Source organism: Sphaeramia orbicularis, chromosome 17, assembly GCF_902148855.1.
Source record: "Sphaeramia orbicularis chromosome 17, fSphaOr1.1, whole genome shotgun sequence".
Lineage (NCBI taxonomy): Eukaryota > Metazoa > Chordata > Actinopteri > Kurtiformes > Apogonidae > Sphaeramia > Sphaeramia orbicularis.
In genome coordinates, this window is record NC_043973.1 from 5478863 (window position 1) to 5497595 (window position 18733).

General features: G+C 37.3%; 1 protein-coding gene across 1 annotated transcript in view; it reads left to right on the forward strand.

Moving 5' to 3' along the window:
• Positions 1-18733, forward strand: part of xkr4 (XK related 4) — a 37256-nt gene that overhangs the window by 8091 nt on the left and 10432 nt on the right. Inside the window, exons 2-3 of the mRNA XM_030159540.1 lie at positions 10630-10829; positions 16556-16910. Coding sequence (XP_030015400.1) covers positions 10630-10829; positions 16556-16910 — 555 coding nt within the window. The remainder of the gene's footprint in view (positions 1-10629; positions 10830-16555; positions 16911-18733) is intronic.

Below are 18733 nucleotides of genomic sequence, written 5' to 3' on the forward strand. Positions count from 1 at the left end.
TGAATATGAATATGTAAGTCCAGTATGAGCCATTGAAGTCAGACAACTCCGTTGTTCCAGTCCGCCTTCTCAGTTATTGACTCCACTTAACAGGCTTAATTGTTCAACAATGTATTTATAGCCCAGCTGTTCTCAGATTTTTCACACTCTTATTAGTAAGAGTATGATAATGAAAAGTTACATGATGTGATCATGCGATGTGCATTTTGACATGATGTGCTGTACATGAATGCATCTGTGAATTCTGATGTATTCATTTATCAAATTACTCTGAAAGTGATCTCAACAATAGTTTTTCTCATCTATAGATGTAGTGCAGACTCCACCATTCAGTTGTGTTTTCAACTTGAACACTGAATTACATGACATTCTGTCCTTGTTCTCTGTGCTAGCAGCTGTGCAAGAGTTAAGATTTGGATTTTATCATGATAGTTCTGACTATATTCACAGCAGGCAAGCTGTCATTGAAGCAATTTGGACAATTTACATATTATGCGACAGGAAGGATTTTCATTTTAAAATGCTGTTTTTATGAAAATGCATTAGTGTCAAACAAATTAGGTGGGTAATTCTATAATATTAGTTAACCAGCAAAAGCCATCAGTGTGCACATTCTTGTACTCCTCCACGGGCTTTATTTTAGTGCACTTGATTACATATAAGGCACTGCACAACCATGCCCCCAGTGACATATCAGTGGCGGAACCAGAAAAAATGCGGGGGGCGGGGGCACTGCAGTACTGCTTGTGTACAGCTCAGCGGGTAATGCTACAGACTGTGATGTGCAAGTCTTGAGTTCAACTCCTGGCTATAGTGGTCATGTTTTCTGTACATTTTCAAACGGGGGGGAAGTGGCGCCAGGGGCACCAGTAGGCAAATGCGCCAGTGCATATCCATAAAGGTTACTACTGGAAAGAGCTATTCCTTGTCTGAGTAAGTCAAAGAATATTCTTCAGGTGAAGATGAACACTGAACAATAAAATGGGATGGTTTTGTATCTCATATTTGATGTCGTTGATACTTATCACAGTCTCCCCACCTTCTCCTCAACCAGCTTCACATAATTGGTGTCTAAACCTTTCACCCCTAAAACCCTTCTTTTGCGGACTATGTTAAAAAGCCAAATTGAACTTTTCCTCTCAGTCAGTGAAAATGAAGATACAAATCCATCATCTTATAATTTCCTTCACAAAATACTTTGGAGATGCAATTATTTGACCTTGATAACCAAATAAAAGATATTGCGTCTGTGGCTTTGCACAAGAGGGTTAAAGCCACCAGATCAGCTCTTAACCAAGTCCTGATGCAAAAAGTGGAAGCAGGTAAATTGTAAGTTAACCATAGATTGTTCGAAATGGGGGACAACCCAGGATGATCACTTGCAAAATTGGCAGCTGACAGGCATGACTTCAAGGCTCTTTCTTTATTACAAAATGAAACTGGGAGAAAACATTACAAAACTAAAATGTCAGTGGAGATGATGAAAAGAAAAAAAACAAAACAAAACAAAAAAAACTGTATGCTTTAGACTTTAACATGCCTTTGAGCTGTATCCATGACTTTTTCAGAAAATTTGATCTCCCTTCTCCTCACTCAGAAGCAGATAGGGCTGCTCTTGGTAGACCAATAAATGATGAGGAGATGAAGAATGCAATCAGTTCTCTACAGGATGGAAAAGCTCTGTGGCTTGATGGATATGGCCCAGAGCTCTCTGAAACATTTCAAGACTCGATAAAAGATGCTCTTTTCAATATTTACATTCAGTGTAGAAAGGTTATCCCCCCTATTCATTATACTCAGCTACTATTTCACTTATTCTTAAAAAAAACAAGCCTCCTGAAAAATGCAGCTTGTACCATCCCATTAGCTTAATTGTAGATAGTAGAATTTATTCCAAGTGCTAGCTTAAAGATTTGAGCAGTACCTACCACAATTAATTAGGCCACAACAAACAGGATACATAAAGAATAGAGCTTCCCTTACCAACATGAGGAAGGTTCTTAAAATCATATAATACACAAATATGAATCAAACACAAAGTCTTATTATATTCCTTGATGCAGAAAAGGGTTTTGGTAGTGTAGAGTGGCCTTATCTTTTACACTAATGGAAAAATTTGGCCTCAGAGAGGGTTTTGATAACTATATTCAACTAATATAATATTTCCCTAGACCAAGTGAAAGTGTAATGGTATAAAATCATCAGAATTGCACTTTTTACTTAAACGGGGGTCTTATTATCTCGCATTTATATTTGCACCAGCAATAGAACCACTGGGACAGGCAATTAGAAGTTATGGCAATATAACTGGGTTCTAAATAAAGACCACTGCTCATAAAATGGTGTTGTAAGTGGATGATATTTATGGTCAGTACTATAGCCTTAGTATCAACTACTCAAACTGCTGTGTAGGGGTGGGCGATATGGGCAAAAAAAAATATCTTGATTATCTTTTTGAATTTCCCGATAACGATAATCTGACAATATCCTTTAAAGTTTCAATTTCTTTCTGTTTTTTTTTTTTTTTAACAACAAATGCTGTAAAACTACTTGCTTACCTGGACATCTATGGATAGACACAGCATTTCAAAACAACAGCTGTTGTTTGTTTTTTTTAAGTTCTTCATACATCTTCTGTAAATCATGCAAACAGGGGGTGGGGCGGGGCAGTAGTTGTATACGTGGGAGAGCGGTCCGTTACTAAGATAACCAACGCAGGGGTGAAACAAAAGTGAAACCTATCATGCTTTCAATGTCCGACTCCCAGCTTCTATGTCTCTATTATATAGCAGATATTACACAAAATTTTCACCACTTCTAACCTGTATCCACCGGGCCCCCCCGACATGAATTTGTCATGTTTACCCCCCTTTATGGTGCCCCAGCTTGCGTTATTTTGACCGACATCAGTCTGGTCAAAACCAAACCATTTCTAGGCTAGTGATGTGGACCCACATCTCCTATGAAATAATCCGCTGAGGCAGCTGGCGTCCCTGGCCCCCTGGGGCCTGTGCTTGGCTGCTGTGGGGCCTCTGGCGGGGGCCTCCCTCAACCATCTTCGGGGCGGGCACACTGTTGCCTCTCGGGGGGGGTGGGCTGGATCCCCCTTCTCTGTGGTGTCTGCTGGATGGCCGGGTCTTGGGGCCCTCTTGGTCGGTCCCTGATCCTTGGAGGGAGTGCGGTTGTATGTCTGTGTTCTTCACCTCAGTCTCTTTGCCTGGTTCACTCTGTCACAGCAGATGAATGTGAACAACTGTTGTTGTGTGGATTTGTTTCTGGTATTATTTGTTATAGGTATTATTTGTGCGAATGTGGTAGACGACATTTTGTTCATTCTTTCTTATATTCTTCATTTCATAGGTCTTATGTATCTCATTGTTGTGTTTTTTTTTGTTTTTTTTTTGTAGTTTTGTTTGTTTTGGGTTTTTTTTCTCTCTCTTCTGCCCAGTTTACTCAGTTCTGGTTGTAGTTATTGTCAGCATTATAATTGTCTCCATGGTTGTTGCCGTTTGTATTGTTGATACTTTCTTGTGAGGGTCTTCTCCACCTTCTTCTCTCTTGTTCTCTCCCCTTCTTCTACTCCCCCACCCCCACCCCCCATGTCAGGTCCAGCATCGAAATGTGGTTCAACAAAACTCATAATAAACACAGTAGAATATCAAAGGGCGCTTCATATACTTTATGAAGTTACCCTTGGCAAAGCAAATTTGTTCAGCACCAAAAGGAACCAGACTACCATTCTGCTGTTAGGACGCTGGACAAGACAAGTAGGAAAAAAAAAAAAAAAAAAAAAAAGTAGTGTGAGATACTCCCTGGTAAAATGTCCAAATAAAAGAGGATACACAAGCAAAGGTGTTAGAAAAATGGGCAATGATGACTAGGAGTACAGTTGGTGTCGGCTGTTGCCTTATCGGTACAGACAGCTGCCTGTCAGCCAGCTGAGCCCATAAAAGAAGAAAAAAAAAAAAAAAAGAAATAATCCGCTGAGACGGCAGACTCCTGCATATTTCCTCCATGTGAGATCATATTGTGTTTTGACTGCCGCCGAGCCACCACGAGATGGATCCTGTCCGCTGATTGGCTTCTGAGGCACGCTTTCGGCCAATGAGGACTTTCATGCACCTCTCCTTTACCATCTTTGCACCATCCTTTTGTTTTCATTTCAGGACACAATAATGTCAAATTGCACATCGTCAAATCAACATTTACGATATTATCGAAGGCGATATATATCGCCCACCTTTACTGCTGTGTGGTTTTCAGGTTATGTTTAAGATGGACAAGTCAATGACTATACCAATTGGATATGGTAAGAATTTACCAAAGCTCCCAGACCTTCCATTTTCTGGGATCCTCTTACGTAGGGATTATTATAGCACCATCTATCCATTTTCTGAACGTCTTTGTCCTTGTGAGGGTTGTGAGGGTGCCAGCACTTATCGCGGCTCCCAGTGGGCAAAGGCAGGGTACACCCTGGATGTATTGTCAGTATATCTGACATACAGCGATAAACACACCTATGGCCGATTTAGATCGAGCAATTAACCCATTAAAGCGTATGTCTCTGGACGGTGGGAGGAAGCTGGAACAGAACCCATGCAGACACACAAACTCCTAGCAGTAACACTATACTATAAAACCAAACGTTCAAAATATGTTGAGCTTGACTTTCCATGCAGTACATAAAAGCATTAAGAATGATCTCATCAGGTGGATGGAAATCCCACTTTCATGAATGAGAAAATAATTAATTGAAAATTAAAGTGATAAAGTCAAGTAACAGATTCAAATCAACCAAACCAGAAAACTGGTGTTGACACGGTGGTGCAGTGGTTAGCACTCGCGCCTCACAGCAAGAAGGTCCTGGGTTCGATTCCAAGTTGACGGGGGTGGGACCTTTCTTTGTGGAGTTTGCATGTTCTCCCTGTGTCTGCGTGGGTTCTCTCCGGGTACTCCGGCTTCCTCCCACCATCCAAAGACACGCACTGATAGGTTAATTGGTTAATCTAAATTGCCCATAGGTGTGAATGTGAGAGTGATTGTTTGTCTGTATATGTTCAGCCCTGCGATGAACTGGCGAAATGTCCAGGGTGTACCCTGCCTTCGCCCTTAAGTAGCTGGGATAGGCTCCAAGTGACCCCCTTGACCCTAGTGAGGATAAAGCAGGTTCAAATAATGAATGAATAAAGTGACACTTGATTGCTCTATATCCTATGCAGATGTTGTCTACCAACATCCCTGAGAAGTTTGCAAGGAAGATTGAAAAAGACTTTTCAAAGTTTACTGGGCAAGGAAAGAAACCCACTGAGTTTGAAAACATTACAATTACCGAAAGTATGGGGAGGACTTACTCTTCCAAATACTACTTTACTTACTACACTTAGGTCTGTCAAGGAGAATCATTCATGAGTGGATTCACAGATATTTGAAAAAAAGAGAAGACCGAGCAAAACCATGGGCTTGTGCTCTTTTTTGGTTACTAAAGGAACTCACTAGTACAAAAATGAGCTAATTTAAGGGAGAATCAAATACTTTCAAACCCTATCATGGTCTAGCAACACATTATCAAATTTGTTGGTAGAAAATGTATCGTTTTGAACATGATGCCACTCAGGATTAACAGTAATTCCTTATGGGTGTTTGTCTGATTTGATGAACAAGTGAAAATGTTAGGAGACTTGTTTGATGATAATGTACTTATGTCTTTTACACAAGTTTAAAACACTTTCGGAATATCACAGACTTCTCACTTCTTCCAGTCTGATACTTCATCCACACAAATATTAAGATGGCACAAAATGCAAACCTATTGCTGCTTTTGTATCGAAACATGATTACATTTACCTGTTCACGTCACCTATTTCAAACCACAAATTATTATAATAATAATACCCCCACCAGGAGAGGTGCAGTACATAGTGGGATGACTGAAATACAACTTTTTTTTTTTTTTTTTTACATTTTTGAAAATTTCAACTTAGAGAATTTATCCAACCAATTTCTCAAATACTACTCACCCAATTCTTTTCAAATTTTATACACATGTTCTTTACATATGTCTTTTTCCAAATTTTTGCTTTTTTCTTTGTTTGCAAATTTTTGACTTTTTTTGATTGAAAGCTAAGACTCAGAATTAATCCCTGGCAGGGTATCAGTGAGCAGAAAGAGCAAAGTGTTGTGTGACTGGGTTGGGGTATCAGTAAGCTATGCTTACTTCTTCACTTGTTTAATTATTAATACATTTTTGGACCCAAATTGTGCCTCCCAACCTTTTCTTGAATGTGCTCCAAATCCAAATTAGAGGAACAGATATATATTTATAAATGAAATAAAATTGACCAGACAAAACATGAAACATGCAGCGTGTCTATGTTGGAATACAAGCAAAAGCACACTTAAACCCTTAATGGTCTCTGATCACGCCAGTGTGATCAGAGGCCGTTCAGAGATCAGAGAACTTTAAGGGTTAAAGCGTGTTAAATCATATGACATTTTCAAAGCACCGTGATGAAAAATACTAGGTCACCTAGAGTGCTCCTGTCAACTTCACTCAAAAGTGCAGACTTGAATGTCTCTCCCAGTTTTTGTTTGATGTTGATAGACCATGTAAAATTGGAAATATGATAGTTTTAAAAAAAACCTCTAAGGGCAGCACATGCACTTGCATGTTTTGTTTTTTTTTTGTTTCACTATGCTTTATTTAAAATTTTTTGTCATTTTACACTGTAAAATAGCAGTTCAAATACTTGTGTGAATGGAGAATCTCACCTTTCCTCAATGTGTGTAGACATAATTGGGTGAATCCCTCATCTGTCAGCTTTTACCAACCAAATCACTAAGGCCCTCTCTATTACAGTTTTGTCTGGAGAGGTATGAGAAGAAACAGGAAAGAAATACTGTAAACCTGCTGAAAATGTGTTGGTGACCTTTTGTATGAAGTTGGAAAATAGCTGTTTTGCTGCATGGCATGAATTAAAAAAGAAAAAGAAACTAAATGAATATACAGTATGAAAATATTGTAAATATGATGTGCTTTGTAAATATATATAATGTGATGCTCCTTTCTCATGTGCATACATCTAATGAAGCTTGATATGTAATATGAAGTCATTATTCAGCCTTATTTGAGACATTTGGTGAAAATGAAAAACGTTTATGCTCAACAAACAGTATTACAAAATTTCATTTTAGACATGTTTTCTACGCTTACCTATTATTTCATTTATATTTTTCATTTTTTTTGTGAAGCTAAGACTTTGGCAAACCTATTTCACACACCAAATCACCTTGTCCCCATGAGTAAAGGTGTATTTTCACAAGAGATTTGAACATTTTAAAAAATCAGACTATGATTTTCTGCATGTGGGCGGAATTTTCTCTTTCTACAGTGCTTTGAGACAAAAATAGGCCTCAGCCTACATAAAGCTGAGATTTCCCTGAACATTTTTGATATAAAACTTGAGTATTGTATTATTTGAAAGTACCCTAAAGTAGTTGAATTTAAGAAACAATTTAAAAGTCAAGAAAATACCCTTAGACCTCTGAGGGCCACCATCACTAGGGGTGTGTATTGGCAAGAATCTGGCGATATGATACAAATCACAATACTAGGATCACCATACGATATATCACGATATATCATGATACTGTTAAAATGGCAATTTTTTGTTTGCTTCTTTTTTAAAAATTATTATTTCCTTGAAGAACTGAATTACACCAGAAATTTGCACAAATACTAAACACATTTTTATTTGATCACAGCAGGATTTGATGCTATATCACAAAATGTTCCTGTGTTCAAACTTAAATTATATTTTGCAGACATTACAGTTTAAGATCCTGATCAAATGTTCATATTCTATTAGTTCAGAACTAACATCAGAACATTATTTTTGTGCAGTCTCAACAAACGAACTAACATTATTTAATAAAAGAATGTTGAATAATAAGAAATAAAATATAAACAAAAAAGAAAAACAAAAATGAACCTCCACAATATCTGCATTTGAATAAATATCTAACAAATATCGATACAGTACTTCTTAATATCAATACAGTATTGTGAAATGAAATATTGTGATATATTGCAGAACCAATATTTTCTTACACCCCTAACCATCACTATTCTTTTTTAATTTGATTTTCTATACAATCCCAATTTTCTGTGCTTTGCGGTTGTATTTATTGTTATGAAGTCTACAGTAATAGAAACACTGCAGTGGTTATACCAGTAGTTCTAAAGGCAAGGGCCTTGGCAGACGGCCGACTATACTGTACTGATTTTTTCCTTTGCAGTGGGTGTCAATGAATATGTAAAAACCGAGACACCTAAAAAGTGAGTTACCTGAAATGACTGTATCCTGAGTGACAGATGAACAAGTCTGATCTGTATCTGTAACTGTATTGACGGTGTGACTAAATTAAAATTTATGCTAAATATTTAAAGGATACTTTAATGCATTGGGGTGCTGTAGCTGTAAATTCCTTTGCATTATAAGAGGAAAAGTGAGGAGTTTCAATACTCTGTTACCTTATTTATTCTGGTTCAATAAGATGTGTAACACATCCCCAAACATCAATACTTAATAAAACATTATATTACACATATGATCATGGAAAACATTAATACAAACATTTCTCGCAAAGAACTGAATCTTAAATTAATCCATTAAGTGAATTAAATTGTATTACATTTAATAAAATTGGGGGAATACAGTAAAAACAATACAATACCCAAAGTTATAAGCATTCTTCTTAAAATTAACTTGTCTCTCACATAGTTTTATACTATGAATTGAAATTTGAGTAAATTTCAGTATGTATGATTGATACCTACCTACACTTCCTCATACATTAAAGACACATTAGGTCAAGAAAAGATAAAATAGTGCCCTGACAGGCAAGAGCAGAAAATACAGGTTACAGTACCTCTGTTATCCCTGTATCATAATCTGTTCATGCAGTTTTCTCACTTACTACCAGTTATGGCTAAAAGTTTGTCTTGTGAGGTAATAATGTAAAAAAAACTTTGACCTTTTGCTCTAATCTAATCATTGTAAGATCTAGGCAGACAGACACATGAACCAGATGGATAGCTTGTACATCATCATTAAAGTTTATCCTAGTGGTATACTTTGAGTTTCTATCCCTAAACACTGTATCTCTTTGTAATTTACTCCAAAGTCTTTTTTTCAGTCAGTTACATGTTAATGGTACGGTGTAAGATTTAGAGGAATTTAGGAGGAAAGTCTCCTGTTTCTACAGTAGCTCAGAATTGGGTTCCTTCTCATTTCCATTTTATGGTGGCTTGTATCCAGTGTTCAGTGTTCAGGTACATTATTATCACCTGCTATGATTGAGTATGGACCAGAATTGTTATAATGATAATACATTTATTTACAAATTGCATTCCATTAACATGCTGTACAACAGATATAATAAAAAGTACAAACATACTTCAGTAAAAACAGTTAAGAGCAGGTTATGGTTGCAGTAAAATTAGAATAAAAACAATAAAACACAAATCAGGACTCGTGTAATAGTAAACAAGTGGGTCTTGAGTTGTGCTTTTACATACCTCAGTGGAACATGCTTGCCTGATGTCAAAAGGCAGACAGTTCTACAGAGTTGGTGTGCAAAAAAAAAAAAGTCTGTTTGCCAAGTCTTTTTTCAGATCTTGGGGACACACAAAAGGCCAGTCTCCTGGGAGCGTAATGAACATGCAGGCACATATGACTTCAAGTCAGATAAAGACAAAAGTGTTATGACACTGAAAATTTTATAGGTGACTTTATTGCTTTAATAAAGTCATTTACTTTAAAATCACCTCTGACCTGCACCGGGAGCCAATGAAGAGAGGCCATTACTGGAGTAATATGATCAAACTTACTCCTGGTCAAAATACAAGCTGCTGCATTTTGAATGATTTGCAGTCCTTGGGTCCTCTTATTTGTAGTAGTAGTATTTCTTAGATGGAAAAAAGGAAACTGTAGTGACCAGTGATTCATGTTGAGGTTCATGACTGGTGAAGTACTGACTCTTTCAGAGTCAGATCTATTCTTATTCTTATTCTTATTCTTATTCTTATTCTTATTCTTATTCTTATTCTTATTCTTATTCTTATTCTTATTCTTATTCACCATTTGATTGGCAACAGTTAATAGGTTGTGTTTCATGTCTCATATCAGCATTCTTTATACATACATACTGTATGTGAGGCATATTTCATTGAAGATCAAAATGTAATTTTCAATCAAATTATGTTGGATATATAATCTTCTATTTTGAGATTAAGGTGGGGCGAGAAGGAAAAATAAACAAATTACTGCTCTTGACTTATAGCTCGCAGTAGTAAGAAGAATCTGTGGGCTCACGTCTTCCTCTCATTATTTCATGTTTATTGGTGCTTGGCAAACCACCTTAAAGGAGCATTACCAAAACCAAACTCATAGTCGTAGGATTTGGCGGTCTCGTTTCTTCTCTTCAGCTGTCTGAAAGTGAAACGCTAATTGGTAAAATCCTTTTTAACCTGTTGTTTGACACAAGTTTGAATATATGAAACATTTGACACCAGCCAGACATAATCTGTAACATGACATCAAAAATAATTTTTCCTTCCTTCTTCCTCAGGTACTTCCATACTATCTACCTTGGTGTTCGCAGTCGTCAGAGTGCTGAGACAGAGCGCTGGCGTTACTACTGGAGGATGGTGTATGAGTTTGCTGATGTGAGCATGCTCCATCTACTAGCCACCTTTCTGGAGAGTGCCCCACAGCTAGTGCTGCAGCTGTGCATCATCATACAGACACACAAACTCCAGGCTGTGCAAGGTAACACACACATACCTTTGTAAGGACACTCATGCAGACATTCTATAGCCCTTCACCCTAATTAAGATTCAAGAGGAAAATTTAGAACAAACAACTTTTACTGTAGTGTAAGGGTGTATCAACAGCACTTTTGTGACTTTTGTGGCCAGATGTTAATAAAGATAGTTAATAAGTCCTCCACCGTCCAAAATCCCTACGAAATGGTCTTAGCATGTCTACCTACTACCATAAACCATACCATGGATGGAAAAAACGAGGACGGAACATGGATTTTAGACTGCTGTTCTGAAAGTACAGTTTGCTCTTAACTGGGCAATCTGACAAACGTTTGAGCTAGACTCAGGATCCATGATCTGAATCTCATGGGAAAAACTGGAGTGTTGAAATTTCAGGGTTGAGCATTTCAGAGCTGATTTTAACCCTCAAAGTGTAATTTTAACACATGCTGATTTAAATGGTGCCCAGTGTTGGCAGGGACAGACTAGGACTAAAAAAAGGTCCTGGACCTTTTCCAAAATTTAGGCCCACAACCCATACACAATTACACATTTAAATAACCACCTGCTAGCGTGTCAAGATACTCTACCACAAGCCTAGACAAGATATTCACACAAAATAACATTTCACAATCAACAATCATTTGCGTTACTTTATTTATTTATTTACAAAGCACTAGTACAGTCTTAAAAAAGGATTATGTAGAATAGAGGATCCTGGCATCCTCCTGGGACTTCCCTGCACTTACCCTGTCATGATCTTTGGAGCTGCAAATATCTTCAACCTCAATTAATAAATGATAAAAAAAAAAAAAAATTAAAAATAAATAAATAAATAAATATATATATATATATATATATATATATATATATATATATATATATATAGTTAGCTACTGTATATAGCCAGTTGATTATATAACATGTATCAATTACGTTCAAATATAACCTATTCAATATGTCTTCAATATACCATACCCTTTAATAAAGTTAATCAAATATTAAAACAATGGCTGTTCTTAGGCTACTTTTAATTAGGCTATGCCATTGTGTGTGTGTGTGTGTGTGTGTGTGTGTGTGTGTGTGTGTGTGTGTGAGAGAGAGAGAGAGAGAGAGAGAGAGCGAGAGAGAGAGACAGAGCCATAAGTAATATTTGTTTGTTTTTTGTGGTATTTCACACATTCAAACATGTCAGGTTGGACTGCATTAACTTTGAATGCAGTCATCGTAGTGAGGAAAGGTGTTTAGTAAAAATTTCTGTGCTCAAATTTCATAAACCATTTCACATTTAAAGCTCATACAGTGCTTCTAATGAAAGTTTGTACTGTATACCTTCATTCACTATGTTTTAATTGAGTGATGAAAGCAAAAAATAAATCTTTCTGAAAAGTAAATTGTTTATTGGACATAATTTTTAATTCATTTTAATGTTCATTTTTTTCAGTGTAGATGGTATAACATTTTTGAAAGTGAAACTAACTCAATTTAATTAGTAACAAAACAACTCAGAGCAGTGTTATTTTATAACCCTTTATTGCTAGTTCAACTCTGTTTTGCGAGTTGAGGAAGTAACTCTGGGAAAGTGTTAAATATCTAACTATTTTGAAAGTGCAAATTTAACTTTGGAGAGTGTGGAGCTATATAAACCCTGAAAAAGTGTTTATATAGTCAAAACTTGTCTTTAGTTAGTTACAACCAAATAATACCACAGTTTTCTCTATTTTTTCTGATTTCTGGAGGCGTTACTGTTGTCATCTGACTAGAACAATAATCATTTTGGGCTGACATTTTTATTACAATATTTGACAATATCTAGATGAAGGAAACAGAAGAGTTTCCTAACTGCACATGCATTTATGACAGTTACAGTGTAGCCATTTATTACTGCGGCCATGACCTAATTTGCCCCTTTGGGGTGTTATTATGAATCACAAACATTTTAACACTTTAACAACCCCAAATCCAAAAAAATATAGGAGTATTGTGTAAAATATAAATAAATATTATTGAATGCAACAATTATAAATAAATATAAATATAAACAGAATACAATCTTCTTTCTCTTTTGGCTGTTCCCTTCAGGGGTCGCCACAGTGAATCATCTTCCTCCATTTAACTCTATGCTCTGCATCCTCTTCTCTCACTCCAACTACCTTTATGTGCTCTTTCACTACATCCATAAATCTGGTCTTGGGGCTTTCTTTAGACCTCCTGCCTGGCAGGTCCAACCTCAGCTTCTTTCTCCCAGTATATTCACTATCCCTCCTCTGTACATGTCCAAACCATCTCAGTCTGGCCTCTCTGACTTTTCTCCAAAACATCTAATGTGCTGTTCCTCTGATGTACTCATTCCTGATCTGATCGGTCCTGATCACTCCCAAAGAGAACCTCAGCATCTTAACCTCCAGCTCTGTCTCCTGTCTTTTCCGCAGTGCCACTGTCTCTAACTCATACAACATGGCTGGTCTCACCACTGTCTTGCACACCTTTCCTTTCATTCTTGCTAACACTCTTTTATCACACAACACACATGATGCCTTTTTCCACCTATTCCAACGTGCAAAAATATAAGCAGAATGCACTAATTTTTGCAAATCTCATATATTTTAGATAACGTTTTGCAGTTAATTAGCAATTGGCAACGGGTTAGTAGTGTTCCACAACAAAGACTCAATGACTACAGTGCATAATATAATAAAAAAGATTATGAGAATCTTGAGAAATCTCTGTGCGCAAGTGACAAGGCAATCAATGTTGGAAGCTTGTTATCTCCATGTCCTAAGACAGCACATCATTAAACCCTGGCATGATTCTGTAAAGGAGATCACTACATGGGAATTGTGTGACTTTTTATGAGAGCGCAAAAACCTGGATCTCTGATGGTGTAGGGGTACATTGGTGCCTTGGAAATGAGCAGCTTGCAAATGTTGTTTTAGAGCAATATAAGGTCCCATTCAGACAATGTGTTCTTCAGGGAGGACCTTGCATGTTTCAGTGAGACAAGCTAAACCCATACTGCATCTGTGACAACAGCAAAGCTTCATAGTAGCTAAAGTGACCTGCCTGCAGTCCAGACCTTTCACCAACTGAAAACATAAGGCACATCATAAACTGAAAAATACAAAGAAAGAAGAAAGACCCAGGGCTGTTGAGCAGCTAAAATTCATATTAAAATAAGAATGGGACACAGGGTTCCTACAGGTCTCTACAAGTTAAATATAAGACTTTAAAGACCTTTTTAAGACAACTTAGAACAGAATTCAATCCCCATTTCACAGCCATTCCACTCCACTCATGTCAACCAGGTCAAGAATGATCCTTTCTCCAACTAGACATAATTAAATTTTCATTTCGTCGTGCTTACTTTTTGCTTGTGAGCTGTCCCTTAAAGTTCCCAAAGTCAGCTTTCTTGGGCGACATGTGTGACTAACAGCTGCATGTATGTTTGGCTGAATGTTCTGTGATCATTTCTCACCGGGGGCTGCAAAGTTAGCAGTAACTGGTTCCTAATTTCAATATAATTGTCGGGTTGGAATACATGGAACTGAGTAGACTAAAGCTACTTTCTTTGCAGCTTGGACATTTCCCAGACACATTTAAACATAACACAGTGAACAAGTTTATGGCAACATAACTCAAGACCTACCATATCAAATGTGATACCTTTTAAAGACTTTTTAAGGTATTAAATACAGATTTGCAAATTCAAGACTTTTAAGACTTTTTAAGACCCCATGGGAGCCCTGGGGATAGTATTCCTCTCCCAAAACTCCAGCAATTGCTCAGTTACCAGGGGGGTTGCTACACTTTTACAAACCTTTTGGACATGCATTCATCCAATTCAAAATTACTTTCTCTTTTTTCTTAAAATGATACATTTTCTCACTTTAAGCATTTGATATGTTTCCTGTGTTTTTTTGTAAATGAAATATGGGGTTACGAGATTTACAAAGCGTTGCATTCTGATTTTATTTACATTTTACTCAACATCCTTACTTTTGTTGGAATTGGGATTGCAACTTTAAATTAACTGTGTAAATTAGACTCTCTGCACTTTGCAAGTTAAGATGCTGGACCCACATTACAACACATTAGATGAGAGGTTAATCATGATCAATTGGTAGATCTCAAAGGTAGGGTAAGCAGATCGCATGCCATTCAAAAATGTTTTAGACGTTGGTCTGCCATCTATCCTCCCTATGAAATTTGCCACTTTGACAGACTTACAGACTTAGAGTCAGTCTGAGATCTTTTCCCTTCTAACTCAGGTCACCACACACGTAGTCAAATGAGCGGTCAACCACTACAAAATCCCAGTGAGCTAAGTCAACTAGTTAGCCTTCCAATTTAATCTTCTAAAGGGTTATAAAAATGAGTGGGAGAGCTGGATCAAGTGAGAAACCAAAAACTTACGACTTCCGTGCATAATGGGAGCATATGAGATTATGAGAGATTCCAACCTTGCAAAAAAAACAATGCTAAAGGCTGCCTAAAATTTTTGCCCCAGTACTTTGCCCATATATTAGCTGCTAGTAATAAATTTTAGGGTAGGTTTAGGGTAGGTAGATCATTTTTACTCGGCCATTTTAAAAGTAGCTAGCCAGCAAAAGATGTGAGCATTACACAGTTAAAGAGAAGTAGAACCAAATCTCTTAGTGTGTCACAGATGCAAAAGTAACTGAAATACACTCAGTGGCCTAGCGACATCATTTCAACAAACTCACAATGCAACACTGTAAAATATCAAAATTACACTGATACTCAAGCTTTTATAATGAATGGCAATTGAGTAGGAATGTGTTGGCAGCAGTGTTATTTCTTTAGTGACACCATCTGTATGGTACCTCTGAGAAGCAGATCATAGAACAAACTAAAATTGATTGTGATCTAAGGTTGTGAAATTGCCCACTGCTTGTTTTGGTCATGATCATATTGATTTTTCAGGGAAAGAGCTGGGTCTATTTTGAAAAAAAGATGGAGCAGGGGAACTGCAAGAGATGATGGGAGCAGTAATACTAAACACTAGCTTACTGACCACATAAAAACAGTTAACTTCAAACATTTGTATAACAAAATTTTTTGTGTATCTTTCTAACCACATCTACACTTGAGCTGTCCATCAGAAAAAAAAATGTTCTAAAAATCCAATTCAGTAGGTGACTTTTGACTCTTAGTCATAATGTTATAACAAACGTTTGCTCACTTTCCCACTCCTTCCTCCTTTGTCTTCTTTCCTTCTTATTCTTCTTTGTATCTTTACATTGTACACCTTGGGTGGGCTCCAAACCTCTCAGAATTCCCATCCTGTGGGTATATAACCAACCAGTCACCCAAGGCCTGGGGACTAATTTGGCAGATGGGCAGGCAGGTTTATGGATCCCCAGCCCTCCAGGAAGTGAACAGATGCTACATAAGGCCAGGAGTAACTTGTTTAGGTGTAGGGCAGGCTTTGGACATATCAAACCTCTAGGTACTTCATTCAGATAACATTGTAAAAGCTACCAAAAACCTATCTAATCTCTTTGTTCTACAGTGTTCTTGGCCTATGGTTTCCCTTTGCTTTCAGCTTTTAAGACAACTGCATTAAACACACATTGGATCAGTTCAAGCAACATGTAAATGTATGTTCAGCTTCTTCTCTCTATGTGGTTTAGATTCATCAAGGGTGATTTCTAAGATGTCTATGTTTCGTTGATGTTCCCTTACTTTTGCTATGTCTTCTTGTTGCAGGCATGACAGCAGCTGCCTCCCTTGTATCGCTGGCCTGGGCCCTGGCTTCTTACCAGAAGGCCCTCCGAGAGTCGAGAGATGACAAGAAGCCCATCAGCTACTTGGCCGTTATCATCCAGTTCTGCTGGCACTTCTTTACTATTGCAGCCAGGGTCATCACCTTTGCTCTGTTTGCTTCTGTGTTTCAACTCTACTTTGGCATTTTCATTGTCCTGCACTGGTGTATCATGACCTTCTGGATTGTCCACTGTGAAACAGACTTCTGTATCAGCAAGTGGGAGGAAATTGTGTTTGACATGGTTGTGGGCATTATCTACATATTTTCCTGGTTTAATGTCAAGGAGGGACGTACAAGGTGAGGAGAACTATCTCTTTCAGTTCAGTTTTAATGATGTAAGTTTGTTACCCCACCCCCCGAAGGGGAGGCAAGGGGTATTGTTTTTGGTTTGGTTTGTTTCTTTGTTAACACTCTGTTTTTCCCCATTTACTTATATTGGGCAAAATTTCAAATGTCTGTAGCAGCAAAACTATTGGTTGAATTCATACCAAATTGAGTTTATACATTGCCAGTGACCCAGAATAGATGGGGAAAAGTAGGTCAAAGTTCAAATTTTTGTGATGAATTTTTAAAATCTCTTTTTTTCCCATTTACTCATAATGGGTGACATTTCAAATGTCTGTAAAAGCATCAATTTTGTTTCAATTTACTTCAGACTTGGCACATATATATAGAGGCAATTGATATTCTAACATCGTCACATGCATAGACATGATGACATCAGCGGGATCTATGCCAAAATAAGCTACAATATATGCGAGGGGCAGGGTTTCTTGTACCACTTGGTACCACTTGTTTAATACTACTTCTTGATGAAGTCCACTTCTTTGATATGTAACTTCTTAATTTGAGGATGGAGTATAGTTTCCAAGTTTTTATTCTCTAATCTTAGTTATGTGACCTTCAAAACAGATCTACAAAACATATTTTTGCATGATAATTTTCACATGATCTCAAATTACCTAAGATGACTTGGTCTGCAATTCTTAAAAATTTAAAAAGACCTCAGAGACAAGAGCATCAAACATCTTAGGCAGGTCCTTTTTCTGTAATTTCCAACAGCCTGTGGACTGGGCTGAATATCAGTTATTAGATTCTGTTTTGTATAAGATATAAGACATGGCCATATTTGTGATATTGATATTTCCTCATATTTCCTCCCATCTATATTGAACTAACCCAGTTAAATATGAGAGAACCCGTGCAGCTGATGAGCTGTTCTCTTCTCCCTCTCTCTCTCTCTCCCCTGATAATTGATGTGGGTGTGTGTGTGCACATACAGACACACAATGTAGAAACTTCCACCACTTTCTTCAAACTTCAATAATGAAGGAGAAAAAAGAGAAAATATCTAATTATGAAAAGAAGGTCCTGTGTCATCACCGACTTGGTGAAACTGGTGTGTTTTCTGGAGGTGACACTCATCCAAGCGCAGTGCTACGCAAATTATAATTGACACTGAAAAAGACAATAGCAACAGGTCGACCAATTCATTTCACCACTTCAAACATAACTGGGTGCACTTTCAGGACAATATCTGAACATGAACAGATGGTTCTGATATTTACTGTTATATCCCTGATTTGTTAGTTTGTAATGTTATCTAGTCTCTCTGGGATTTGTGTGACCTGTGTTACACACAATCTTTAACAGTAACTTAACTTCTGCTCTTACTGTTCTGGGATAACGGCACATAATTCAGAATCTCATGGACAATGTCAATAAGAACTTAAGGACTGTAATACACTCCCTAAATGTCCAACTCATGAATGTAATGTAGGTTACAGTCGGGTACATGAGTATTAGGACAGTGTCACAAATTTTTCAATATTGCCTCTGTCCACTACCACAGTGGAATTGAAATAAAGCAATCAATATGTACTTAAAGTGTGGACTTAGAGCTTTAATTCACCAGGTTTAAAAAAAATGTTATTTACATTTACAAATTACAGCCATTTTTAACAGAGTACCTCCATTTTTAGAGCATCACACGTAATTGGACAACTGAGTGACAAACAGCTTCAGGGCCAGATGTGGCCTGTTCCCTTGTTATCCTATGTCAGACTAAATACTTATGGACCTGACTGTATGTGCTGAAAATGATATTTCTCTTATTCATT